The sequence below is a fragment of the Ambystoma mexicanum genome, chromosome 9, assembly GCF_040938575.1.
Source record: "Ambystoma mexicanum isolate Mex_15411 chromosome 9, UKY_AmexF1_1, whole genome shotgun sequence".
Classification (NCBI taxonomy): Eukaryota; Metazoa; Chordata; class Amphibia; order Caudata; family Ambystomatidae; genus Ambystoma; species Ambystoma mexicanum.
Window position 1 is genome coordinate 255,832,740 of NC_090931.1, and position 12,703 is coordinate 255,845,442.

General features: G+C 47.0%; 1 protein-coding gene across 1 annotated transcript in view; it reads right to left on the reverse strand.

Annotated features, from left to right (window-relative positions):
* DNMT3L (DNA methyltransferase 3 like) overlaps positions 1-12,703 on the reverse strand; it is a 441,537-nt gene that overhangs the window by 146,227 nt on the left and 282,607 nt on the right. Inside the window, exon 7 of the mRNA XM_069613919.1 lies at positions 11,409-11,484. Coding sequence (XP_069470020.1) covers positions 11,409-11,484 — 76 coding nt within the window. The remainder of the gene's footprint in view (positions 1-11,408; positions 11,485-12,703) is intronic.

Here is a 12,703-nt window from a genome sequence, read left to right on the forward strand (position 1 = left end):
TCGCCTGTGGTGGGACAGTAGCCTTTTCTCAGCTCTCGATGAAGAAAAGAGGACAATTCCAGTGCAGCACATCTCAGGGCACAGTGGGACAGGTAAGCAAGGCTCCTACAAGGACCGTCACCACAGTAGGGCGACACAGGGACCACAGATGCTTGCGGAGTGGCGCACTCTCTTAAATCGCAACCCAGAGGAGTTTGGACTACATAATTTGGTGGGAGAGGGCCCAGGACCACAAGCTGGTGATTGCTTCAGTCTTGAGTGTTAACTCGCACAGCGGCACTCCTAGGCGATACACCAGGTCCGAGCTGGTCAGTTTGCTCGATGGCCCAGGAACACTTCAAAAGATGCTCTATTGGAGGGTAATCAGGAGGTGCCAATAGTAGTTATTCCCACTACTCCAAAGGGTCGAAGTGCCCTTGCAGGCCTTCAGTGATCAATGCTAAAACAGGGGTCCAACGGGACAAAAGCAAGCTCAGGGTGCCAAACCGTCCAGTACGTCTCTGATGGTTACACGGGTCAGCTTTAGCGTTTCAGGATACTTGGCTCCTTCTGTAGTTCGGTGTGAACTTCAGGTGATCGACCTGGAATGGATGCAGAGCCCCTTCTCTTATCCGAGATGAGTTTTGCGCTCATATCTGGGATACCCAATCGAAGATCTGCTCTCATGCATGCACGCCATGGCGAGGACCAATCACGGTCCACGGTGGTCCCAGTCATTTAGGCATACCAGACATACTGGCACCAGTAGTGTGGATTGGGACCAGACAGTCCCAATCCTCTTCCTGGGCACCAGCACGCGTGACATGCAGGAGCCCGTGAAAGTTGCGGTTTTTGCGGGAGGCTGCATGCCCAAATAAGGAATTCCCGGGTCTTCTCGACCAGGGGGAAGGCAAAGGAACAAAATGGCAAAAGGACAGAACATAAGACTTTGTGGCATGGCCAATTTCGGCACTGGCCACATTCTTGAGCCAAACGCGATAAATGTGATGTGATTAACTAAAAAGAAGTAAAAATACTTTAAAAGAAAACTGCTGCCACCAGTTCGTCCTACGCACACTTGTACAATCACCAACACATCCTTAGAGGGTGTCTAGAGCCAGAAAACAAAAGGACCCCTATGCACGGTACAGTAAGGTACTTGGCACATAGATAAAAAGTTACCAAGAAACAGCAACATAGTCAAAGAGTAAGGGAAACATAGTTTCCCAGTACTGACAGTCTGAAGGACATGTCAGTTTCCCCATAACAGATGAGCAAAATGCCAGAGGAGTGCAGCTGAAGGCTGTGCTCCACTGGAAAATTCAGGTTAGGTTAGCCAAACAAAAGCAAAAAGTTTGGGGGGTCCATAAATGGAGGGAAAATTGCACCCAAGGCAAATCTTTCCTAACAATTATCCTCCTAAACCATCTTATATCTGCATTGAATGCATTTCAACTCTCTTAAAACACATTACGTCTCAAACACTCTCTCCCAACATCTGTAAGTCACTAGTAAAACATCTTAAGTCTCCAGTACCAGCCTCCATAACATTGAACCTCAAGCACACACCACAAACCATTCTTAAATCTTAACACCCCAACACTGCAAGTCTCTGTTACCCACCGCTAACATCTTACATCTCTGATACCCTCCTCAAGGTCTAGAGCCTCAAGCATCTTAAGTCTCCAGCACTCTCCCACAACACATTGGGCCTCATTACACGTTAGGCGGTAGGGATTTACCGTTACCGGTAAGGGATTACCGGTATCGGTAAATCCCCTCCCCAATTACGACCCGGACATACCGCTATTAGCGGCACCGCTAAGTACGGTGGCACTATTAGCGGCAAGTCCGTGAGCGCGCGCCCCCTCAGTCCGGAAATAGCGGCATAGCGCTAATAGCACGCCATCACGAGCCATGCGGACATGGCAATACCGGCATGTAGTAGACCCAAAAACCCCTTACCGGCAAGGCGCTAATACCGGCATCGCGAACCACACGTTAAAAGAGCACAGCAGTGTTTCTACCTGCCACAGGTTGACAAAATCAGCACAGGTGGAGGCAATGGAGACTGGCAGCACAAAAGAGCACACCACACCCCTTCCCACACCCATTCCCACACCAAGATGGATGCAATACTAGCAGCATTACATGGGCAAGAGGACATGATTGCAGTGCAGCAGCTACAACAACAGGCAGCACAGAGGCGACGCAGGAGGAAGAGGAGGAGGAGGGCAAGACAGGCGCAGTAAGCACCACCAGTACACCTAGTGATACCACAGAGGCAGCCACCAATTCCCAGGATCAGAGCCAGTCCATTCAACCTAACCCCTGAGCAGATACACACCCTGTACCGTCTGGACCGGGATACCATCACCACCATTGTAGACATGATGTACAACGACATTGTGAGTCTCATTGACATCCGTACTCCCATCCCCCCTCTACTGAAGGTGGTAACTGTGCTCCACTTCTTGGCCACAGGCACCTACCAGCATACAGTAGGTCAGATGCATGGCATATCACAACCAGTATTCTCACGCACACTGAACCAGGTGCCCGATGCCCTCCTGAAGCACACAAGTCAACACATATACATGCCACGGACTGCCCAGGAGATCTCCAACACCAAAGTTGGCTTCCATTCACTGGCAGGCATCCCAAGTTGCATCGGGGCCATCGACTGTACCCATGTTGAACTGGTGGTCCCACATGCCAATGAGGTAGTGTACCGTAACAGAAGGCAATACCACTCCATCAACGTCCAAATGGTATGTGACTCCAACAAGATCATCACACATTGCTGTGCCCGATATCCCGGTTCAACCCATGATGCAATGGTCCTGCGGAACTCGACAATACCACGATACATGGAGCGACATGCTGGACAACGTTCGTGGCTACTTGGTGAGTAGCAGGCCAACCACATGGCAGTGTGATGTGGATTGTGAGTGGGGGGGTAGATGCATACTCCAACTGGGCGTGATTGGGGGGGGAGATGCATACTCCAACTGGGCGTGATTGGGGGGGGGAGATGCATACTCCAACTGGGCATGAACTGGTGTCAGGAGAAGAATGGACATACATATTTGCATCACTGTACAGTGAGGCAGCCCACAATGGACCAGACACAAAACCACATGCTAGAAGTGAGTGCCACGACAAACATATCAATCCATTACGCCAAACAGGCCATTCCAAACAACATGCACACCGCACAACACACCATTCCCCCCATTACACAAATCAGCAACATGCATATAAAAATCACATCTGAAATGTACGCTGAACAACATCAGAAATGATCTGCGCACATGAGTGCATACAAATGGATCTCCTGTAGCCATTGTAGTGAGCCACACCCGTACCCCACCACTGAATTGCCATTGAACAGCATGGGGACATCAACTAAGGAATGGCAGTGTACTAGCAGTGTGGCACTAACATTGCCAGGGCCAGGAAACACAAATTACTTAAACTCAGGTGGGACATGGCAATCCCTGCCGTATGCATGCATGGTGCATATCCACTTGAAAGGACCACCTCACCTTCCCACATTGCAGTTACCCTGATTGCCATGCGTGCTTGGATCAGTGGATGTCGTTGAAAATGCTATGTTTGTTTGTGTGATATGTGCAGGCTCCACTTTATGTAGACACTTACACATACCCATTGTTGCACCCATGCAGGTTATCCCCTGAAGAGGTGGCTCCTTACCCCTGTGCGGAACCCACAGAACAGGCACGAAGAGGACTACAATCATGCACACACCCGTACCCGCGTGGTGATCGAGCAGACATTCGGCCTATTGAAGGAACGCTTCCGGTGCCTCAGCAGGTCGGGCGGGGCACTCCTGTACGGGCATGAGAAGGTGGCCAAGATCACCATGGCATGTGTCATGCTGCACAATATGTGTATCAGACGGAATGTGCCAATGCCCCCTGACATTGAACTGCAACCACCGTCTGAGGATGATGACGGGGATGAGGATGGAGGAGAGGGGGCTGCAGGTCATGCAGGTGGCGATGCCCATGAGGGACGTGATGTGCGGCAGCACCTGATAGACCATTGTTTCTGATGCACATGGATTAGGAGGGTGCAATTGATGTGGAGCTCAGGGCACGGGGTGTATGGAGGACATTAACACAGTGCACCCTTCAACAATAAAGCACACATACACAATAATCAATGTCCAGTCATGTGATTATCCATGCCATTACGTGTGTATTGAGCATTATGTCATTCAAACGTGCATGTACCCTCCACCCCAAACACCCTCACCCCCCTCTCCACCAAACACCCTCACCCCCTCCCCCCACAACTCCACCAAACACCCTCACCCCCCTCCCCCCACAACTCCACCAAACACCCTCACCCCCCTCCCCCCACAACTCCACCAAACACCCTCCCCCCTCCCCCCACAACTCCACCAAACACCCTCACCCCCCTCCCCCCACAACTCCACCAAACATGGTGTGCACATCAGTGCTGCATTAGTCTCCAAGTGTCAACAGTGACAGGCTGGCCCTACTTCCCTCCTCCACTACCACCATTGGGGGGTTGTGAGTCTGACCGCCGCAAGGACCGGCTGGACCTGCGCAGGATGGTTGTTTGGTCGGAGCTAGTAGACGAGGGGGTGGCTGGTTGATCTGCTCCCTGTGTGTGACGCATGCTCTCCATCGCCTCAGCAATGCGCGTTAGGACCTGCCTCACAGCAGCCATCTCGTCACATAGGCGCGTCGTGTTGCTGTCCAAGGCAGCTTTCATGTCCCTTGATAACCCCCGGATCTCCTCCCTGGTCGAGGCAGCCTCGCTCACTTGCCCGGCAACCAGGGCATTGAGCTCCTCCTGGTGCTGTTGTATCAGGCTCATGCTGTCGTCTGCGGCCCTGCCCCTGTTACTCCTCGGCACAGCTTGCTGCATGTGGCCGACATCAGGTGAGCTCGCCACGGGACTGAATGACCCATCCATTGAATCTTCGGCATGCACCTCATGGATGCTGCCATTGGATGTGTTGCATGGGCTGTGGTGTGGGGACAGCTGGGTGCTGGGTGTACGCTGCCCTTCCGGTGTCGGACATGGGTCGTCCACATCACTCATGGGTGCCGTGGCTGCTGCTTCCCCGACAGAGCTATTGGCTGCGGACGGCGTGCTTTCTGGCACTGGCTCCTGAGTGGTGGGGGTGGGTGGTGTGGGTGCTACCACAGTGTCGGATGGCATTTCGACCCTTGGTGTGGTCGGTGCGTGTGTGGCTTGTGAACGCTGGGCCACTCCAGATTTCCCAGTGCCCCTCGATGTACTGGGCCTGGTGCCTGCATCCTTTCCCTTGGCCTGCTTTTTGGGTGGTGGGGCCTGCGTTGCAGAGTCCAGCTCCTCACTGTCAGAATGTGACCCTGTGGGGGTGCAAGACAGGGATAGCATCAGTGATGGGTCAATGTGCATCATGCATATGTTGTTGTTGCTGCAGTTCTTTGGATTTGGACATCTAGTTTGGACATGCAGGTTGTTGGCCAGATGGGTGGGTCATCCGGACATGAGTCAGGGTGACACGTGTGTGAGGTGCTGCATGCATGTGGTTGTGTGGGGATGTGAACGGCATATATGCAGGGTTGTGTACATGTGTGTGTGATGACCCCATCCATTAGCTAATTCCCATTTCACATTCAGGGGAGGAACTCATGCTTTGCATTGCAGTGTTTTGCGTGGACACTCACCTCCGTCTGACGTTGTTGCCACACCGCACTCCATTCGGCCCACTCCCTCGATGGATTCAATGCCAATGGTGCTGGCACATGTCTCCTCCCACTCCTGAATCTTCATCGGGGATCCTCCTCCGCCTCCTGTGCCCATGGCCAGATTCCTGTTGGCCGATAATATGCTGCGTACACGGAGGCGCAGATCATCCCACCGCTTGCGCACGTCCTTTACGGTGCGGGGGGTGGAGCCCACCGCACTGACTTTCTGTGCCACCTCAGCCCAGATCTCCTTTTTTTCTCAGGAGTGCAGGGCGCCGCATGTCGCTAGCAAACACTACGTCTGCATTTGCAGCCAGGGTGTCTGCCAGCATTTTCAATTCCTCGTTTGAAAAGCGTTCTTTGCGCTGGCGCACATCGGCTTTCTTTAGGGCCTTGGGCATTGTTTGTTATTGTGGGAAGTGGTTTTGCCAGTTGTGGTGTTGCTGCAGGTCCTGAGTGCAGGGGATGGCAATGGATTGTGTTTTTAAAGATGGCCGCCGGGCTCTTTCCCGTTCCTGTGCGATGACGCTATTTCCGGTTCCGGTGTTTTACGATAACCGCTAATAGCAGTGACCGCTAATAGCGGTGACCGCTAATAGCATGCAGCATGAGGGCGGAGGTGCTATCAGCACTTTGGTCGGAGCCGGAAAGGTGCTTTTGCGCCATGGCGGTAGGGTCATTTACCGGCATGGCCCTATGCGCGTGTCCGCTTACTCGTAATGGAACGCTATTAGCAGTCTCCTGCGAGGGCGGACACGCTAATAGCGCCATGCCGGTAAATCGCATGGGATTATATTGGGACTTTCCCCAATATAATAATAATAATAATAATAATAATAATAATTTAGCATTTATATAGCGCTACGAACCCTTAGGTATCTGAGCGCTGCTTATTATTACCCACGGTGTGTCGTGCCCATGCCCATGTATCGACCTCGGAAGGATGAAAGGCTGAGTTTGGCCCTGCCGGGATTCGAACCTGCGTTAGCAAGCTCTGCACGGATGTCAAAGCGAGCGCTCTACTCGCTGTGCCACTTGACCGGTTATCTCTCTGAACTACCCTACTCCAACAGCTTGAGCCTCAAGAACATCCATCAAGCTTTGTCAAGACTCCAGCACCTACTACACTTTCTGTATTAAGTACAATCTCCAGCATCTTAAGTCTCCAGCACCCTCCCCCAACATCTCACATTCCCAGCGACACTAAAACACCTTAAATCTCAGGCACACTCGTTAAATGTCCAAAGTCCCCACAACGCTTCTACCATACCTTAAGTCTGCTGTACCATCCGCCAACATCTTCAACTTTCCAGACCAGTGACCCTCCAACCTCTTAAGTCTGATGCATTCTCCGCCAAGCCATAAATCACACATACCCTCCCCATACATCCCAAGAGACCAGTTTCTTTTGTTAGATGGGAGATAAAGGGGAAGGATGTGTTACAGGTCACAGTTACTGCAGGTTTTTTTTAATTTTAAAATGTAAACAGCAGCAGCAGCTCCATGACATCACCACTAGAAAAGGCCTATTTTATTATTTTATTTGGTCCTTTATATCTTGCTTAGTGCCAGCCTCCTGCGGCTTCTAAGCATTGGAACAGGAACTGGGCCCATTTTTCACTGCATCCTCTTGTTCCCAAAGCAAGTGCGTTGCCCCTGAGCTATCCTTCAAAATATATTTCCTTTTGCTTGAGGCAGCAACAGATGGTTTTCTTCAAAGGCGGAGGGCAACTTCATGTAAATCAATAATCTCACCTTGCGTCTATCTACAGTGTGCCTGTGATGCAGGTCTGGCAGATCTGGGCCAGGTCACACAATGCCCTGGCAGGATTGGTGGCAGAAGCCACTGAGGCACACCCCCTCTCATCAGAGGCCAGTGGCTCACTGGATGTGCAAAGCAAACGAGAAACAGAGATGAGATTTGTGTTCATGCTGTGCTGACACTGAGTACTGCAGGCTGCTCCTACCAATTACCAGCTATCTAGACCTAGCCCCCATACCATTCATGTTGCTACAGTACTTGGTAGGAGCTGCACAGACAGCCCCGCCTCTGAACCCAAACATTTAGGTTTCAAGATTTTTGCATCCCTGTTATTTCTACAGCAAACGAGATCTAGATTCCAGGTGGAAAAAGCTGTGGCACATTTACAACAGCCTTTTTGAGGTGCAACGCAGATATCTGCTCTTGGCACTGCCTCTTTGTCCAGTGGCTGAGGGATTGCAAGCACAGGTCTAGGGTCAGCAGAGGGGGACCCAAGGGTGGCAGCTGCTACCCCTCGCATCCCCAAATGACGTCCCTCGGTAGTAATATTAGTAGTTTCTTCCTGTGGTACTGTGTGTACTACTGGTCTAATCCTATCCATGGAGCTGTATGTGTGTGCAACCAAAAGGGGACGAAATGCAGATGTGTCTGTTTCCTATTTTTTGTTGTGAGTATTTTTACTCCCATTCTTCTTTTTTGGAGTATTTTCCTGTTTTTAGGAAGTAAATATGTCTGATAAACCCTGTGGCTGTAGGGCTGTGAATGAAACAGCACTCTAAAAGTATAATCAAATGTTAAATGGCGGGTCCATTTAAAAAACCAAGGCTATTTTCAGCTCTATCTTCATATAGATCAGTACAGATTAAAAATGCTAAACCTGTCTTCATGGTGCCCTGCACTATTCAAATTATTCAAATAATGAGAATCACACACAACTCTTCCAGTTATATGCCATTGTGACCTGCATCTGTTCCTGCTATTCAAATGTGGACAACCACAAATATCCTCATCAGGGATGACCTGTACCACCCCCTCCAATACAGGCGATCATACACAATTCTACATTGGGCATCTGTTATTGGGATCTTCTATACCCCAACTTTCTCTTATTTTAGGTAGGCAGTGAACCATCACAAGACAAAATAGGGATGCCAGAGGTGGTTCCCAGTACAGGTAGAGGTTGTGTTCACTTTTCATTTCTGTTTCTCACCCTTCTCCCTTTTTCATGCATTTATTTGGGTTACCCCTGTAGTAATTAAGATTGTAAAACCTGATAAATATGATTGGGAATAGAGCAGACGTTTGGACTCCTCTCTTTATTAAATAACATGAACTACGTCTACACTCCACACCCATCACTCTTGTAAATGTATGGCAAATTACCTAATGTATTCACCAACTGCAACCTTTGGCTCTCCGAATGTGCTGGACATCAATTTCCATCAGCCCCAGCCAGCACAGTCAAAGGTGAAGATTAATGGGACTCATCGTTCAAAACATCTGCAGAGCCGCTGGTTGCAGATCCCTGAACTATGCCATGATATACCAGAGTAGTTTAATGCTATCATGTTGTGATATTGTATGCATTATTAAACGGTGCTATACAGTGGCTTATCCAAGCACTCTACACTTAGGCTCTATAGATGGAGCTTATCAACTATGTTGTTTTACATTCCCCAATGATAGATATCAGAGTGGATGTTTATGAAAAGGAATGGGAGAGTATGATAAACCAGACTTAGTGAGTAGTAGTTTCTACGGTGCTTTCAATATAATGTTTGCTACCATTCAGAATTCAATGATGTTCCTCCTGTAAGGAGCCTTTGTGGCACACCCAGGGATGCCAGTTTCTACCCTTGCAGCAGCTTTGTCTTTTCTGAAGCCACTCTAGGAGTTTCTGGTGAGGCTCAGGTAGTGTGCATTGCTATGCTCCAATCCAAATCATATTGCTAATAGTAGAGCAGGAAGCAAGTATGCAGCTGAGTGTTGTGACTTTACTTTCTAAGGGTATTTTTAATTCTGCAATTTGCAGCTCACTAAACAATGGCAATGTTTTTTCAAATCAGGTTTGTTGTGTCAATGACTAGTAAAACTGCTCACGGGTTTACCAAGCAGTTGCTTGATATTGTGAAGTGTCTTCATGCACAAAATAAAACACAGCCAATACAGCTTTGCTATCTAAAGGAATAATTTTAATTGATTGAAAAATGTGTCATGCAAATTTGAGACCTCTAAATTTCACGGACTGGCCTACTTTGAAACAGACCTTGGCCTTATTAGACTCACAAGTGATATCTGCTAGTCCGATATAGAACTGGCCCAAATGCTGCATGCAGGCAGGGAGGGACTGATCAGACCACCTCCTCCTTGTTTATATTGTTTAATGATCCTTTCCTTCAATCAATCATATCTTTGTTCCACTCTTTTAAGGAAACAGCCTAAGATTCCCCTGTCGATTAATGTGGCTCTATGTAGCTGGTCTGCTCCCACGTTGCTGCCTTTTAAATTATCTCTGGCAAGTTAGATTAACAATGATACATTAGATTGCTGGATACCCAATATTAACTAATGGTTTTGCTAAACGACTGGGAAATCCACAATTGCTCTACATTGTCCATAACCATACATTGCACAACAATTAGTTCACTAAATGTGTAACTAATGTAATGTGGCAGCATATTCTGGAAAGATTTCCCCTGGAAATCGGTGAAGAAAGCTGTGTTCATATTTGTGCAAAAAGTAACAAGGGCTGCGCACCTGTTAGAAATGCTGCACTAAAATTTAAATGTTGGGATGGACTTTATGTACATGTGTTACTAAATGCTTCTACAAACTGCTTAATTTTCTTATGTGAAGGTTTGTATACAGGGCATTCCAAAAATAGCTGTGTGGGTATGACCTGTGCAGTTAATGAGAGTCACGATCTTCAGCATTTCCTTGGTCAAATTTTTCAGAACATTAGGTGGTTTGGAAGAGTTGGAGCTTAAGCAAAAATTATCTTTTGTATACTGGTTTTATTTAAGGGGCTTTCCTGTGAATTTTGTCGATTTATTTTGTCTCTTTCTGAAATGATTTTTATAACCTGATGCCCTGTTACAAACATTTCTTGGTGTATGACATTTTTACATTGGTAGGATATTCTGAATAGAGTGCATGAATCAGTATGACTGCTATATAAGTGAAGGCTAGTCCATCTATATCTCTATATTGCATTAAGTGTACATGTTGAACCATAGAGCTTTTAGATGTCTTAACCGCCTTCTGGATGGCCATCGCTAAAACCACATAAACACCCAATGAAGCAGCCCCGAACCCTCCTATTAAATCAAGACCCTCTTTAAGCTCTAATGATGCCAGACTTTTATACCTAAATATGGCTAAGGATTGCAATATCTACCTCGTCCTTACAAAAACGTATGAATTACGCCAGTTTCAAAGAACATTTCAAACATATCTTATCACAAGATGGCTGAGTTTTGCAATAGTGCCGATGGAGCTCATTCTTTCTAGAAAACACCAAGGAAAGCCTTGGCTTTTGGGCAGATGCCAGTAATTTCTTCTCAGAGGATAGATGAACAATGTCACATGATTACAAGCACACCTAACCAGCTAATGGCATCAGTCTTTGGGCCGATGTCAAACATTGATAGCTAGAAAATGGATGATTATTGAATGAGTATTGTGCCAAACCTTTAAAAAAGAAGGGAATATTTAATAGCGAGTTACTGAGGTTTGTTGAGATTGTTGTGACAATTCCAAACTTCTTTCATGAGACCACTGATGTGTATTAGGAACCTTAAGCTGATATCAAACACATGCTACTGAAGACTGGAGGAGTGTCATGGTTTGCAGCCTGGTGATGCCAACAGTCTCTTGGCAGAGAGAGACTAGGAATTGTCACATTCTGTGAGTTGTTACTATATATCACTTACCGGAGCAATGATTGAAGATTGTGCCATTCCGAGGTGTGGCACCAAACACAAAATCCACAGGACCATATTGTTGTACCTGTGAAAATAAACATATTTCTTAGACACCTGTGAATGGTGGAACCTGAAAATATTAATTTTACTGCATTAACTTAAACCATCAATCAAAAATGTAATCCTATGCTAAACGCTGAAGTCAGCTCTGGCCTCAACCTGCCTCCAAAATTAATATTAAATAAAAAATGTCCTTCTCACATGGACATGCAATGCACACAGCTATCACTCACAAGGAAATAACACTCTTTCATGTACAACACAATCCCTCACATAACAAAGTCTACCACACAAAGTATATCACATAAATACAACACGCCTTCCGTCAAACACTTTTATTCTACAGTAAATAGCCCACAAAGCAAATCATACACAGTCCATCAAAAACACCATATGCGGGAAAGACACTTTAACACACAAACTCTTACAAACATGTTTATAATAAATTATTTTCCAAATAAAAAGTGGCTTGTAACTAAAACGTTTTGCAGTGTGGGAATCTCCTAAAGGGTGACGTGTTTTCAATATTCTATGTATAATATGTGGGGTAAGGGTCTACAAAGATTTTAATCATAAACTGTATTAGCCTTTCAACCTCAAGTTTAGGCAATTTGCAATTTTTTGGGCATGATTCTGTGACAATATGCCATATCCCCGAGACCCCACGATAAAGCCATCTTATATTCCTTATGGAGCAGAAAGATAGTGTAGGGGAGGAGCCAAGTACCCCCACCTCAACGGTTCCGCCCCTATTGCATGTATGTTGGAAACCAGAGTATGTGACATACACGGAGCAGTTGAAACGACAAAGGCCAAAGGGAATCCTAGAGGCAAGGTTCCCATTAAGGAAACCATTCTTGCATACAAGAAAATATGATGGCTGTTTAAATGAGATTCCTGAGGAAGTAGAGCAAATAAATGGCAAGGAAGAGTGGTGACGTCACCAACCATCACCGAGGAAAATGTCACACAGAGCTGAACAGTCATACCTAGAAGAGATGCAGAGCCTAGAGAATGCAGATATTGTATAAGGCATCAAGAAAGTATTAAGGATAAGTGACATCTTGGGATCAAAGTGAAGAAGCTTATGCCACAGAACCGATGAAGACATTAAGCTATGTTATACATGTACAGATGCAAAAGAAACGCAAGCAGACAAAGTAATCTTGAGGCTAGCATTATAGTGAATAGATTGCGGCAAGTGCCAATATATATATATGCATATGGACAAGTAAAGGATGGAT